Source organism: Neoarius graeffei, chromosome 2 (genome assembly GCF_027579695.1).
Source record: "Neoarius graeffei isolate fNeoGra1 chromosome 2, fNeoGra1.pri, whole genome shotgun sequence".
Taxonomy (NCBI): Eukaryota; Metazoa; Chordata; class Actinopteri; order Siluriformes; family Ariidae; genus Neoarius; species Neoarius graeffei.
Window position 1 is genome coordinate 56,271,413 of NC_083570.1, and position 15,448 is coordinate 56,286,860.

At 44.6% G+C, this 15,448-nt stretch overlaps 1 protein-coding gene across 2 annotated transcripts in view; it reads left to right on the forward strand.

The window, feature by feature from the left end:
- Nucleotides 1–2,015: 2,015 nt before the first annotated feature.
- Nucleotides 2,016–15,448, forward strand: part of zmp:0000001167 (protein phosphatase 1 regulatory subunit 12A) — a 77,136-nt gene continuing 63,703 nt past the window's right edge. Inside the window, exon 1 of one of the 2 annotated variants that reach the window (XM_060914472.1) lies at nucleotides 2,016–2,382. In XM_060914472.1, coding sequence (XP_060770455.1) covers nucleotides 2,119–2,382 — 264 coding nt within the window. In that variant the 5' untranslated portion in view covers nucleotides 2,016–2,118. The remainder of the gene's footprint in view (nucleotides 2,383–15,448) is intronic. The other variant, XM_060914471.1, reaches the window with a different exon arrangement.

Below are 15,448 nucleotides of genomic sequence, written 5' to 3' on the forward strand. Positions count from 1 at the left end.
CAGCGCTGATGTAGGCGCTTCCGCAGAGGCGTCCCGCATGCAACGTCATGAAAATCAGTGTTTCCCAGGAAATCCAAATGCCAAGTTTATTCAGAGGCGGACCAATTCGCCTCAAATGGCTTGATTTCAACTGAATGTTTCTGGTATTGCGCAAGGTAAAAAAATTGCACAAAATGTGACAAATATTTGACCAAAGTTTAATATAAAATAGGGGAATTACATTGATCTTGCACCTGAATTTACCCGTGATATGCACTTTAAGTACCGGTACCTTGCTCGAGGGCACTTCAGCCCAAGGCCACCCCACGTTAACCTAACTGCATGTCTTCGGATGAAACCGGAGCAAACCCACACAAAACATGCAAACTCCACACAGAAAGGCCCTCGCTGGCTGCAAACCCAGAACCTTCTTGGTGTAAGGCAACAGTGCTAACTACTACACTACCGTGCCGCCCAAAAGTGAACCTTTGGAAGAAGCCCAATTATTTAATTACAAAAATTGTCCAATGTAAACCTGCCTATTTTGGAAAACAAAACATAGATTCCTTTAAAAGTGCATTAAGAAAAAAATTAATGGTGAACTACAACGTATGTAGGTTTGACGTTTGAATATATTTTTCCTTGAGCCTCATTAAAGGCTATAGAGCCCATAGATTAATAGGAAGTGTCTAAAATGACTGACAGGAAGCCAAACACAAACAAGCATTCTGGACCGGAAGTCACTTTTCCAAATGGGATTTCTCAGTCACTCACTTGTGCTGAGGCTATTTCTGAAACTGTTTTTTTTTTTTTTTTAAATCATGTTCTCCATCGGCGGCACGGTGGTGTAGTGGTTAGCGCTGTCGCATCACAGCAAGAAGGTCCGGGTTCGAGCCCCGTGGCCGGCGAGGGCCTTTCTGTGTGGAGTTTGCATGTTCTCCCCGTGTCCGCGTGGGTTTCCTCCGGGTGCTCCGGTTTCCCCCACAGTCCAAAGACATGCAGGTTAGGTTAATATGGGACGGCCTTGGGCTGAGGTGGCCTTGAGCGAGGCACCTAACTCCCAACTGCTCCTCAGGCACTGTTAGTATGGCTGCCCACTGCTCTGGGTATGTGTGTGTTCACTGCTTCAGATAGGTTAAGTGCAGAGAGGAAATCACAAGTGTGTGATGAATAAAGTTGTGCTTTCTTTCTTTTCTTGAACATAAGAGACAATTTTCAGACTAAAAACATAATGAACACTGCTGGGTTTTGCTGCAAACAAACAAAGAATCTAACCATCACTGCTTATCCTGTGCAGGGTCGCGAGCAAGCTGGAGCCTATCCCAGCTGACTACGGGCGAAAGGCGGGGTACACCCTGGACAAGTCGCCAGGTCATCACAGGGCTGACACATAGACACAGACAACCATTCACACTCACATTCACACCTACGCTCAATTTAGAGTCACCAGTTAACCTAACCTGCATGTCTTTGGACTGTGGGGGAAACCGGAGCACCCGGAGGAAACCCACGCGGACACGGGGAGAACATGCAAACTCCACACAGAAAGGCCCTCGCCGGCCACGGGGCTCGAACCCGGACCTTCTTGCTGTGAGGCGACAGCGCTAACCACTACACCACCGTGCCGCCCTGGTTTTTTATTATTATTATTATTATTATTATTAAAACCCAACCTGCAAAACATTCTGTTTTGAGTGAAAAGTGTCTGTAAGGTAGAGTATAATATCCTGCTTTCTTTCCTGACTTACTTACTTTTTTTTGCAGCATTTAATTTAGTGTTAATTTAATGTTTGGAAACTGAACTCGATAATGTAGGAGCCATAAAATAAAACACGCCACGGCTCTGTGTCAGTGTGTGTTAGTGTAGCTGTTCAGTGGGATGAGTGTGAGCGCGGAGGGGCCCTCTGGCCCCGGGACTCTCTGCGCCCTCAGGGACAGCCGCCGGCTGCGGGGCTTCAGGGAGTGCAGTGCGCGCCGGCCTCCGGGAGGGGGAGCACTCTCTACTCCAGGACCTGCGGAGACTCCGTGAGAGAGAGTGTGTGAGAGAGAGAGAGAGTTCCTGACTCGGAGCAGTCCGCATCTCTCCCGCCCACTGCGCGCTGGGTAATAAACCGGGTTTGCCGGGAGAGACGGGGGAAGATGGCGGCCACTGACCGTTCCAGGTCCGAAGCTGCGAAGCAGCGGCGTCAGGATCAGCTGCGGCGGTGGCAGGGCTCGGAGACGGACCGGACCGGCGCTGAGATGCGGACTCGGGCTGTGAAGTCCGCTAAAGTGCGCTTCGCGCAGGGCGCGGTGTTTATGGCCGCCTGCTCGGCCGGGGACCGGGAGGAAGTGGCGGAGCTGCTCAGACAGGGAGCCGAGATCAACCACGCGAACGTGGACGGACTCACTGCGCTGCACCAGGTTAGTAGGAACTCGCACTCTTTCACTCTCACACCCCCTCCCTCTCTCACACACACACACTTTCACAGAGTGTGAGAGAAACTCACACACTCATTTTTTCTCTTTCATTCACACACTTTCACACACTCTTCCACTCTCTCTCTCTCTCTCTCTCTTCCACTCTCTCTCACACACACTCATTTTTTTTCTTTCACTCACACACTCTTTCACACACTTTCACTCTCTCACACTCACACACATTTTTTCTATTTCACTCTCTCTCTCACACACACTTTCACACTCTTTCACTCTCTCACTCTTTCACTCTCTCTCTCACTCTTTCACTCTCTCACACACACACACTTTCACACACACTCTCACACACTCTCACTCACTCACTCAGTCACACCCACTCTCTCTCACTCACTCTCACTCACACTCCCACACACTCATTTTTTCTATTTCACTCACACACATTCTTTCACTCTCTCTCTCTCTCACACACACTTTCACTCTCTCTCACACACACTCTTTCACACACACTTTCACACACTCACGCTCACACACACTCTCACACTCTCTCTCTCACTCACTCAGTCACACCCACTCTCTCTCTCTCTCTCTCTCTCACTCTTTCTCACTTTCTCTCACTCTTTCTCACTTTCTCTCTCTCTCTCTCTCTCTCTCTCTCTCTCTCACACACACACACTCACTCTCTCACAAACACACACAGACTCTCACACTCACTTCCTCCTTCACCAACACAAGTGAGGTGTTTATTCGGAGCTCCTTCTCCTCACTGAGAGACAGGAGTCCAGTTAGAGCGGCTCTGATCCGATGTTTCAAAGTTGTGTCTGGAGGAGTAAAGAGTCTCAGGAAACAGACAGACACTGTGTTACTTTTCAGCACAACATGAAAGAAAACACAATAACTCCAGCCTGTATCTGTATCGATCTGCTCATGTGTTTAGAACGCAAGTCATGATCCACCCTGTGATCCGCCCTCAGCACATTCCTGATCGCAGCCCAACAAACACCACGCTTTCATTGTTGATTTTCTTCTTTCCCCTACACACACTGTATTTACATATATCGAACACTTTCTACCTTAATATCTACTGAGTTTGGGAGCAGTCTGTCTTTCTTTCTTTCTTTCTTTCTTTCTTTCTTTCTTTCTTTGGCAGGGCTGTTTCTTTTTTTTAAGAACTGAACCAGAATAGCTGTGGTTATAGTATAAGCTAAGCTAGGCTAGATCCTGTCTTCTTCCCTTCTTAAAGTCTCCAAGCTTCACATAAACCTCTTCAAGAATAATACACGAAAATAAATTTCATGATTAGCATTTAATGTGTGATTTATTTATTTATTCACCAGTGAGCAGTCAAAACTGCATTCAAGTGAAAAGTGCATCATGAAGCAACTGAAATATGTTTATGTTGAAATATTTCTCTTGCGTTTGATGATTCTGCTGTGCATTTCTTCTTTGGTGCTTTTTTTTTTTTCTTGTTCTTGCTCTGAGAGAAGAGTTGTGTGCCAGACTGACGTCACAGGGAGGACGTGTGGTAGTTAGAAAGTCTGCCTTCCCACTCGGGAAGTTGGAATTCCAAGTATGTCTCGTTCAAGTGCTTAGTCGTCAGAGCGAAATGACATCGCGGACGCGAGATAATCTTGAGGGACTAGATTGCTATCAAGTAAAGTGTACACAGATTGCAGATTAGATTATGTACACGAGTAACAGTTAACGATAGTTGTGCTGCTAAAAATAAACGATTATGTAACGTCCGTTACTGAAAGCATCCTCTTCTCTGCTACGTTCAAAGGCTGAAGGTCGTCCCGACTTGGGTATCAAAGTTATTTCCGAAGTTCCCACTTGAAATTTAGTTGAGGGGGATTTCATGTGCAACTTCAAATTTGGTAATTTGTATTTACCGTAATTCCAATAGCTAGTGAAGGCAGCATAATGCTGTGTTCAAGGTGAGGTTGCAAATTGTAATTTCTCACTTCCAACCAGTAAAAGCCACAGAAAACGCCCCTCGATTTGAAATATCAGTTTGTTAACTTGAGGTAGTCCTTGTCAAATACCAGTTTTATTTATTTATTTATTTATTTCCCATTTAAAGTGACCTCGAACCCATAGTGGCATAGCAGTATTGGCTTTATCCATTAATACGTCAAAGTCTTTCCCACGCCATGTGGCACATAGGGTGGCGCCAATCTCCGTTTCCGTAGCCCTCGGCCTCTCGCCTATTACATAGCTAGGGTTACAGTGGGGGGCTGGTCCTCTGGTAACCGCGAGAGTTTGACTCACCACTCGCATCTGTATTGCAGCGTGCCTTGCCAGACGGCAGTAGGTCCCATTTTTTTTTATGACGGACTTTGGTATGACCTGACCGTGAGTAGAACTCACGATCTCCCAATCGAGAGGTGGACACGCTAACCACTAGGCCAACTCGTGGTCCATTTAATATATAGACACAGTTAAATCTATACTATCCATACTAAGAAGAAGAACCCTTTATTCGTCACATGCACACTTCAAGCACAGTGAAATTCATCCTCTGCATTTAACCCATCTGAAGCAGTGAACACACACACACGCACCCAGAGCCATGGGCAGCCACACTACAGCGCCCGGGGAGCAGTCAGGGGTTAGGTACCTTGCTCAAGGGCACCTCAGCCCAAGGCCGCCCCACGTCAACCTAACTGCATGTCTTTTGGATTGTGGGGGAAACCGGAGGAAACCCACACAGACACGGGGAGAACATGCAAACTCCACACAGAAAGGCCCTCACCGGCTGCTGGGTTCGAACCCAGAACCTTCTTGCTGTGAGGCGACCGTGCTAACCACTACACCACCGTGAGAAAGTGATGATAAATGTCAGGGTTATCGCTTTGTATAACTACCGTTAGCTAGTTTGCGTCTTGTTGTTGCTGCTGTGGTGCAGTTTCTGTTTAAAATGTTGCATGAATGTTTGAAGGTCACTCCAGAAGAACAGAACCAGGAGCCACTCAGGCCTGAAACTGTAAAAGTGAGGTTCAAGTAGCTGTTTGAGCTTTACATGCTCTGACACGCTTTCATTTGTTTTCCCCCACTTTGTACATCGAATGTGAAGGGATCGAGGTAGGAAATGACATCCTTACAGCTTGCAAGTTACTGCTTACAAGACCCCATGAATGCAGCAATTTCCATCGTTTCCGAATTCCCAATAAGAACGATCCATTTGAACAGCTTTCCGGTTCGTAATTCCTACTCGGAAAATATTTCGAGAGCTCAGACTTCTCGAAGTTGTGGGTCCTTCACGATGGCAGTGCTCGAAGTGATGAGTAAGAACAAGAAATAAGGTTTTGAATCAGTTGTTTTATATTTGAAGTCACTAAATACTGGGTGATCTTGATGATTTGGCTTTCTGCAAGATCATCATCATCATCACCACACCGCTCTGTCGTGTAACATTCAGCGTTTTTACCAATGAATTATCACATCCGCTTTAATCAAACAACTCTTCAGTTCAAGTTGAACTTTAGTTTACAGCGAGTATTCGTTTGATTTTCTGACTTCAGACCGATGAGTTTGCGTGAACCTTCCAATGTGGGAAGTAGGAGCTTTTAAGATTTCCCAGTTCCAGGTTGTCATGAACCCAGCATGTTGGGAGGACAATAGGAGAACTTGAGCGTAAGGAATAGTGGTCAGGTTGCACTTTTGGCTCCTTAAAGCAAAAAGAGGTTAAGATTCTTTTTCTCGGTCATTGTTCATGGTCTTATTAATGAGAAATCCAACACGGAAGTCGTACAGAGTGCAACCATTGGAGTCAAAGTTCCAGAGCAAAGTGTAGCTGTAGGACACAGTGGCACTGATTTACAGCAAAGACTTCGCTCAGCTAGTTAGCGATCTACCAGATAGCAAGTGTTGGTGCCAATAGTGGCACAGAAGTTGATGCTTTGGAACCTTAGGCCATCCTTAAAAAAAAAATCCGTTTCCTGTCCACCGGGTGAGCAAAAAAATTTTCAGTAGGAAGGGAGGGATTTTTTTTTTTTTTTTAATATATGGATGGATAAGAAATCGCAATGCTGTGTTTGCTTTTTCTTTCAGTACTTTTTTTTTTTTATTACAAAAGCAGAGACACTTAATAAAATGACAGTTTAATCAACTGAAACTTGTACAAAAACTTTAAGTTAGCATTTTAAATGCTGACTGCAACATTTGCAAAACTTTTACAAAGGTACTTAAAATGTCCGACACACGGACTTTTTGTAGTTCTAAATCGAGCGTTAGGCCTAGTTCGGATGAAATTACACTATTAAAATGATCACTGAATGATTTGTTTTTCTGAATCTTTACTATTTTGTTGTTCGCTAGAATACCATTTTGCGATTTCACACTTAAGCAAATGTTTGAAAACTCCGGCTCTCCTTCCTTCATGGTGGCTGCCATTTTTTTGTGGCGCATGCGCAGAGCTGATTCAGTTCAGAGTGTGCGCGCACTCGGCGGAGGCAGTAGTGTGTCGGAGGGAACAGAAGCAGAGATAACGCTTATTTTGTCTCCGGCAGGGGCGATTTCTCAGAGACAACAAGGGAAGCCGAGCTTCCCCTAAAATTCTCTCCCCAAACTGCGGCATCTATGACATTGAATTCTCATTAAAACAATAATTTGCATAACATAATATATGCCCAAGATTGTATTTACGTTCATAACTATCCTGTAACTTATTTGAGTGATGTCTGACGAACTTGCAGTTCGCTACGAGAATCACCTTTGCTGCCAGGCTGTAACCAGCGTTGCCAGATACTGCTGACGTTTTCCAGCCAAAATATGTTCAAAACCCACCAAAATGCACTTAAAACCGCCCAATCTGGCAACACTGGCTGTAACCTTTCTTATTTCAATGGGCTCTATGGCTGGCAGCCGGGTATCCATTGCAGTCTACGAGACGGCTCTGAACAGCCAATTTCGGCTAGTTGTTATTGGTTAAAATCGACAAAATTGTCACTTCCAGGGAAGCCGGGCTTCTCTGGGACTAAACGAGACAGTGGGAGGGACAAGAAGCCGGGCTGATGAAGGATTATTGGAGGTGGTGTTTGAAAGACATGAGGAGGGCGGGCTCTGTACTTCAGCGTCGGCGAGGAACACGGAAGTATGATCAGATAGCGGATGTCGAGAAAGTGTAGCCGTGTGCCAAAGTGCTGTCCGAATTTCTTTTCATATAAACGTTTCTTCTCATTGATGTCTCTGTACATTACTCTGTAAATAAATGTAAATATTACTCGTTGTGCTCCGTTAACTTTCATCCATTCTATCAGTTTGATCATTCGCGAATTCACTCGTTTATTTCATTTGTAGTTCAATCTGGTTGTAGGCTAGCTTGAGCCTTATTGGGATCTGCAGTGCTAGCTGCTAACAGAAATTGGTGAAGTCTCTGGAAAGCACAACCAGCTGGTATGACAGGGTCACAGACCATTTTCTGGAAAAGGAGCGGAGGGCAGAATTTGTGTATAAATAGTGTTCATGTTCATGAATGTGAAGTGTGTATATTGTTCAGTAATGTTAAGAGAATGGTGGGCTCTGTGTTATAGGTTATACCTGGGTATAATATTCAAGGTTCTGTGTGTTGCATAGCCTACCTGGTTATGAATTTCCAGACTGTGTTGCAGAAGATGTTCAAGGATGTGTTGCACAGCTGGGTGTTGTGTTAAAGACTCTGTGTTGCATATCAGGGTATGATGTTCAAGGCTCTTCGTTGAATAGCCAGTGATTTTTGGATGTTTGATATTTTTGATTAAGGATATGAGGCACTAGCCTGGCAAGCCAGACTATAACATGAAATGTACAAGGAAAAATACTTTCTGCCACTAGGTAGGGTTGTCTAGTTCACTATGCTAATGGGGCACACCTTTCTATGCTTTGATATCCGGCCTACAGGTTTTACGATGAATGCGTAAAATGGGCTTCCCCTGTTTTAAAAACCAGCAGCCGCCACTGGTCTCCGGTAAACCAGTCTTCTCTCGTTCAGTTACGTGCTGGCATCAAAAGACACCGTTGGTTGTAAATGAATCCAAACCGAGTGGTTGGAGTGTATTTTCATACACAAATGGAGAAATGTTGGCTGAGTGTGTAATTGTGTAGCCCCCACTGCAGACCGTTGTCGTTGTTAATTCATAGCATGCTCAGCTGCGTGAATGTGTCATGCACCGAAAATAAGAGATTTACAAGCCAGGAACGCCTCATGATGCAATACACAAGAAAAGAAAGATGATTTACTGCCATTTTACTTTGTATTTGAGTAAAGTGAATAAATAAATGGTCTGTGGAAAATACATTTAATCCTGGGAACTGCGTGCACAGGAGTTTTTGTGTTTACCCCCCCCGGCTGGCTACTTATTTGTCATGGCTGGCTAGTATGAGCCTTAGTGGAAAGCCCTGGGAATGCGGAAATGTCGAGTTCGATTTTAGATTTACGAACCCAAAAAAAATGTCAAAACCGGCGTTTAAAAAAAAAATTCAACCGCACAAACGGCACTCGCTCGGCCGGTGGACCGGAAACAGAACATTTTTTAATAATGGCCTTATGCAAAATGAAGACCATGTTAATTATAGAAATTAACATGCATGTTGTTTAGAGTGATGTCGCCGCCCCCCCCCCCCCCCCATTTTAATGCTATGATACAAAAATGTCTCGGTTATACACAAGTTGAAGTTTATTTACAAATCAAATGTGCGTCCACTGTTTTGGCCTGATTTGGTCAGATCTCACACACACACACACACACACACGAGGAGAGAAAGTCAGTACCAGAGGCCTAGCGGAGAACTCTCGTCAGCTGGAAAATAGAACGTGGTGCGGGAGCAGGACACGGGCAAAAGAGTAATTGTTTGCAGAAATAAAACCTGATGTATGAAATACAAGTGTCGTATTTGAATCTTGGTGACCCCTAAGCAGTCATCTGGACAGCTGCAGCACGCACACACACTCGCGCACACACATTGTATCGCTATTGCAAAGGCCATTTAAATAACAGCTAACAAACGGTGTATTGTGCAGCGCTGCTGTAGTGTTAATGGTGTATTGAGCTGGAACAGAGCTCTGGTTTTAGTCGCGGTGATGTCATGGCTGGACAGTGGATAAAGCGAGCTGTACGGAACAAGTTGTCAGTACGGAGGCCTGAGCCTGTCAGGAGGACGGGGTTAGGAAAAAAGTAGTGTCGGGGCTGCTCCGTTTGTAGCTTATATGAGCCACAAAGCAGATTTCAGTAGTGCAAGGGCCATGCGTGGTCTTGTTTTGTTTCGTGGCGAGATGGAGCAGCTTGGATATCTTGGGGACGTGAGCTGGCTGATGCTGGTGTCCCAGAGGAGAGTCGCTGCTCCAGCTGTAGGATGTTTTTCTAAAAGTTCTTTATATACACACTGCTATAAGAGAGCAGCTCTCCATGAAGTCAGATTAAAACTTGGTGAATAGTGTAAGCCAGAGTGATGTCCCTTTATGTGTGTGTGAGAGATGTTCTCTCAGCTCTGCTCTGGACAGAATCAGTATTGCATCCTGTCATACAATTTTCTCCTTCTTCTGGGCTCGCACTGACACACAGCACACACTGTACTCTGTCTTCCAGAGATAGTTCGCATCCCAGGAGTCCTCCTAACATAAACACAGCTTATGTTCACCAGCAGACGGAGATGAGCCTCTGATTGCACGCCGATGTTCTTGCCTACTGTAAAAGCTTCTTCGGGAGACACCTAAAGTTTACTCCGCTAACCAGTGGTTTCAGATGGATCGTCAATGACGGCTGAGCTGAACTGTTGTCAGCCATGTTTTTGTTTAATTTGAAGTTTAAAAAAAAAAAAATTGGGGGTCGTTGCTTGGGTTCGTGAGCATGGTCTGGAAGTGCGCGGGGTTTTATTTTGGGAAAATCTCGTAGCGTGGCGGTTTGATGACCAAAATATCATCCAAGACCAAAAAAAACCCCAAAAAACCTGAAATCTGTCATTATGTCTGGAGTCTCACAGTTTCAGTGCCATGTCGGTTTGTATAGGTTTTATAGTGTGGCCCAAGCATTAAAACATGAACTCTTCAGATCCCAGTTGTGTAAATGGCTTCTGTTGTGTGGGGTGTTTTTTTAAAATGAAGTGCTGCCTACGCCAACGTTTTTAAAGCTAGACGGCTTTTCAATTTCATAAAATCAGTGAAATTTAGTTCCCTCTTACCCCTTTTCCATCAAATCAGTTCCAGGGCTGGTTCGGAGCCAGTGCTGGTGCTGGTTCACAACTCGTTCAACTTGCGAGCCAGCTGAGAACCAGTTTGCTTTTCCATAGCTCGCGGTGCTAAGGGAAGCCACGTCAGTTACGTCGCTGTATACGTCAGTTACGTTGCTACGTTTGCATAAACCTTGGCGCGAATATCGAAGCAAAAACAACACGGAAGAAGCAGCAGCAACAATAATAATAATAATGGATGACTTCGCGTTTGTACAGCTGCTGCTTCTCGTCGCTTAAAAATGGCGATCTTTCGCGGTCTTGTTACTGTTGTTGGTCTTAACAACTCCGCCCCCTGCTGACGTAAGCGGTTCTTTCCTCTGGCCCAGCAGAGAGGTGGTGCTAGCCTGGAACCGGTTTTTCTGGCCCCAGAGCCAGTTCTTTGTCAGTGGAAACAGAAAACCCGGTTCCAAACTAAGCACTGGCCCCGAACCAGCCCTGGAACTGATTTGGTGGAAAAGGGGCAATATACGTCAATGTGAGGTTGGTGGTGGTGGTGTTCTAGATGTGATACTGTATTAGAATATCAGCCCCGTTACAAATTCAAGAGTTCAGCAGTGCTGTGCTAAAAATTTCTCGGCAGTACAAGAACACAAATGACTTAACCATCAGTTTGAGAATTTCTGTGTCCTTCCGGAAAGGTGTGCGCACATTCCCAGGCAAGACAGTAATGTATTGTAGAAATACGTCTTTTTTTTTTTTTTTAAACCTTGAAATGTAGCAAAGTTGCATTTGTAATGTTCTGAACAAGATTAGTCCGTAATCAGATGTAACGCTAAATGGACCAGAAAGACTTGACAAAAGCTGTAATATAATGTTCATCAGGCTAAAGAGCAACGTAAAGGGGAAAGAATGATTGTTATTCCGATGTCTCGGTAAAGGTTCGTTTATTTTTCGAAACGTTCTCGGCGTGTAATGCTCCAGAGTGTGCTCGCTAGCAGAGGAAACGCTAATTGGCCGTGCCGTTGTATGAATGAACATGGTGGGAATTGTGCCACACAGGAAGCTGAAGCCAGGCTTGTGCCAGCTCTAATCTAGTTAAAGTAATGAAAAGCAGAAATGCATTTACTTTCCCTGTAGAGTTCGTAAAGCGTAAATCCACAAGCAGCGGTCGTATGCACAACGCTGTAAACAAGGAAAAGACTCCAAAGGGCTGCGCCAGTGAGGAAGGCTGCCTTTATTGCCTTTATTAGAAACACACGAGTGTTTCCAATACAGCATAATTCTTCACAAATCCCAGTTTGGAAGGAAGCTGAGGTCAGGACGCACAGTGAGCCATGGGATTGTGCTGCTGGAACAGCTGAGGGTTAAAAGTTCTGTTCAAAAGCCCAACGGTGGCAGCTTGTGCTCAGGGAACTGAACTTGCAACCTTCTGATCAGGAGCACAGAGCTTCTATTATTGCCTACTGTTCTGTTTTGCAAATTATTAAAAAGATATAGAATTACAGATTAACGAGGAGTGGCCGTACCCAGCTATACTCCTAGGGTTCTCATCTCATTATCTCTAGCCGCTTTATCCTGTTCTACAGGGTCGCAGGCAAGCTGGAGCCTATCCCAGCTGACTACGGGCGAAAGGCGGGGTACACCCTGGACAAGTCGCCAGGTCATCACAGGGCTGACACATAGACAACCATTCACACCTACGCTCAATTTAGAGTCACCAGTTAACCTAACCTGCATGTCTTTGGACTGTGGGGGAAACCGGAGCACCCGGAGGAAACCCACGCGGACACGGGGAGAACATGCAAACTCTACACAGAAAGGCCCTCGCCAGCCACGGGGCTCGAACCCGGACCTTCTTGCTGTGAAGCGACAGTGCTAACCACTACACCACCGTGCTGCCCTACTCATAGGGTTAAATTAACAAAATATTTCAAGAGGCAGCTGTACTGCCTTTCAGATTAAGTGTAGGTCCTAAAAAGAATTTTCCCCGACACCTAATTATTTTTGTTTAGTGGACCGGAAGCTACTGAATTCGAATCACAGACTTGCAATTTTATTAGGGTTTTTAAAATAGAACAGTTAATGAATTTACAGCCACGTGGCCCTAAATTCTCCGCTATTTTTTCCTGCTTCACCATGACCCAATTCAAGATTCTACGTCATGCATCACATGGTGGGCTTTCCCTGTTTGCGCAAGGCATTGTGGGATACAAATTAGAAACAGGAGAGAAAAATGGAGGACGTGAGTGTGCGAATGAAACGTGAAAGACCGACTACAGTAATGAAAAGCGAGAAGAAAAGACGTTATGTTGCGAAGGAAAGGAAACGCAGGACCAAACTAATAAATATCGGCGGTCAGCGAGCACCTCGGTGTGATCAGCTGTTCGTTTAGCGACAGAATGATGGAACAGTCAGTGCATCGTCAAAGGTAATCAGGCGCATGCACACACACGGGCTTCCTCTGTCTGCTTGACTGCGCAAAGCGAGTGATTTCATGCGCGTGATTTGCTCAGGAATCCCCTCAAATTAAATAACTTCCCAGCCACAGAATTAGGGCTGTGCTCGTTTGCCATCAGTTGCTCACGATATCGTACCATATATATCGAGTTAAACGATGTCTTTAATGTATTGTAAGCAGAGGACGCGAATACGTTTGGCGCCAAAATTATTCAATCAATGAGTCTCAAGACGAGGCCATGGAGACATGGGGGACGTACGGTAATTAGCGGCTTGCGGCGTCTGTAGCAGAGCGCATTGAAACTTAATCTACTGATGACAACATACCGATTGAGCCACTTCCAGTTGATATTATCCAAGCAAACTTCAGATTTGGGTCACCAAATGTCTAAAGATGTTATCTACTTCGTCATTTGTTGTGTTTCAATAACAAAAGTCGGACAATAAAGGCACAAATGACAGAGATATTGGATACTAATTAGACAACAAACAGCCATTACGGCATGCTGCTGCCTTAAGACACTGATTCTGATTGGCTGGCTTATAATACACCAGCCAATCAGAATGAGGGTTTCAAAAAGTAGTTTGGATGAAAAAAAGGCTCATTTCTAGTGCGCATGCCCTGAGTAACTGGAAGCGCCATTTGTAAATAAAAAAACGTTTTTGGTTGAAACAGGTCGCAAACATGAATTTCCGTCGATTTCTGGCATGAAACATGCTTTAAATCAAGTGAAAATTGATAACCTGCTACGGAACCGGGAGATATGCATGAAATGTGTCATATATGGGATTTTCGATTTTCAAGTGAGTAAACGATATCGTATCGTACCCCTGAAAATCGTGCATGATCGAGTATCGCGAGCTGTGAGCACAGCCCTACACAGAATGGCCTTTTTTTTTTTTTTAAATTTTAAAAGCTATTACAGAAATAAACATGCATGGTGATTCAAAAATTTTGATATCATTTCAGAGTCTAATAATTTTGGCAATTCTCGTTCAATTGACCTCAAATTTTAACAGCATGTGTGGAAACAGGTCAATTTTATGTCGAATGTGTTTTTGTTTTTATCTTTTTAGTAGTGCTGTCAAAAATGTCGCGTTTATTAACGCGTTAACTTGACTCAATTTTAACGGCGATAATTTTTTTTATAGCGAGATTAACGCTCTGTGACATGATGTAGGTTTTTCATAAGCTTTTGAAACTGCCAGGAACTTGGAACAGAGACTTTGCTTAGAAAACCGATAGCAGCTAGACTGTAATGCCCCGCACAGCCAGAGTCCTCTGCCCTCCCCCCAAAGAACCAGCGCGGGCAGGGCGCGCTAGTAGAGATGGGATTTATGGCTCTTTGATGGGATCCGCATCTTTGTGATCCGTTCTTTGAAAAGAGCCGTTCAAAAGACTGGCTCATTTGGCTCTTTTTAAATATTTATTCAGTTTTAAGAAGACAGCGTCTAAAGAAGCCAGATCCCTCTGAACTGTAAACTCAATGCTATCCCAGAAATCCTTCCTGTAATATGCAAATTTGGCCGCCTCTGATTGGACAGCGCGACGCATCAACAGGCAGAAAGTGTAAAAGTACAAAATGTGTTAAGTGCGCTGAAACAGTAAAGATCAGATTCAATGCAATATTTATCAACGAACAACTTAAAGTTAATATAATAGTGTACTTTATATTATAATCAAGCATGTCAAGCCTACCGTCACTGTGTAACCTGTCTCTCTGATAGACTAACTCAAGCAGTAGATCACTTCACTCATGGTTCTCTTGTTAGTCTCGGGACGAAGAGCCCCGGTGCTCAGCTTAGGTTTCAGTTAGCGGTGGCTGTGTCAAGACGTGCTATGCTTTGCAATAAGAAAAACATTGGTACAAAACAAGCCCATTAACTTTTTTATGCTGATAAGAGAATTACAATGGTTTTTCATGTGACAAAAATGTGTGATTAAATTGCGATTAATCGCGAGCTAACTATGACGGTCGTGACATTAATCGCGATTAAATATTTTAATCGCTTGACAGCACTACTTTTTAGGTATAGAAACGCTAGTCTGGCTAACGCGACAAAGCTCTGCGAGCATTGGTCTGGCCAAGATATTAAGCCCAACCGTTTCCCAAAGGGCGTGCTTGACCCACCTCCCTGAAATGCCTGTTTGCTACTGGTCGAAGCCAGAAAAGGCTGTGACGAAGCTTAAACCAATCACATCACTCTTTCCTCTGACGTATGTGACGCGACGGGGCTAACTGGTAGATTAAACTCTTACCGAAGCCGGTCGGGAGCAAGGCGAAAACGGCCTTCCGTTCAATAAATACCTCCAGGGCTGCTCTTTGCTCTGTTTTCAATGAGAACTTCCCGTTGAATGCTTTCAATACAGCATCTACCGCTGTGTCAAAGGCTTGCCGCTGCTCCATGTTCGTGATGTGAATGAAGCGCTTCCGGCATAGATTCTGTA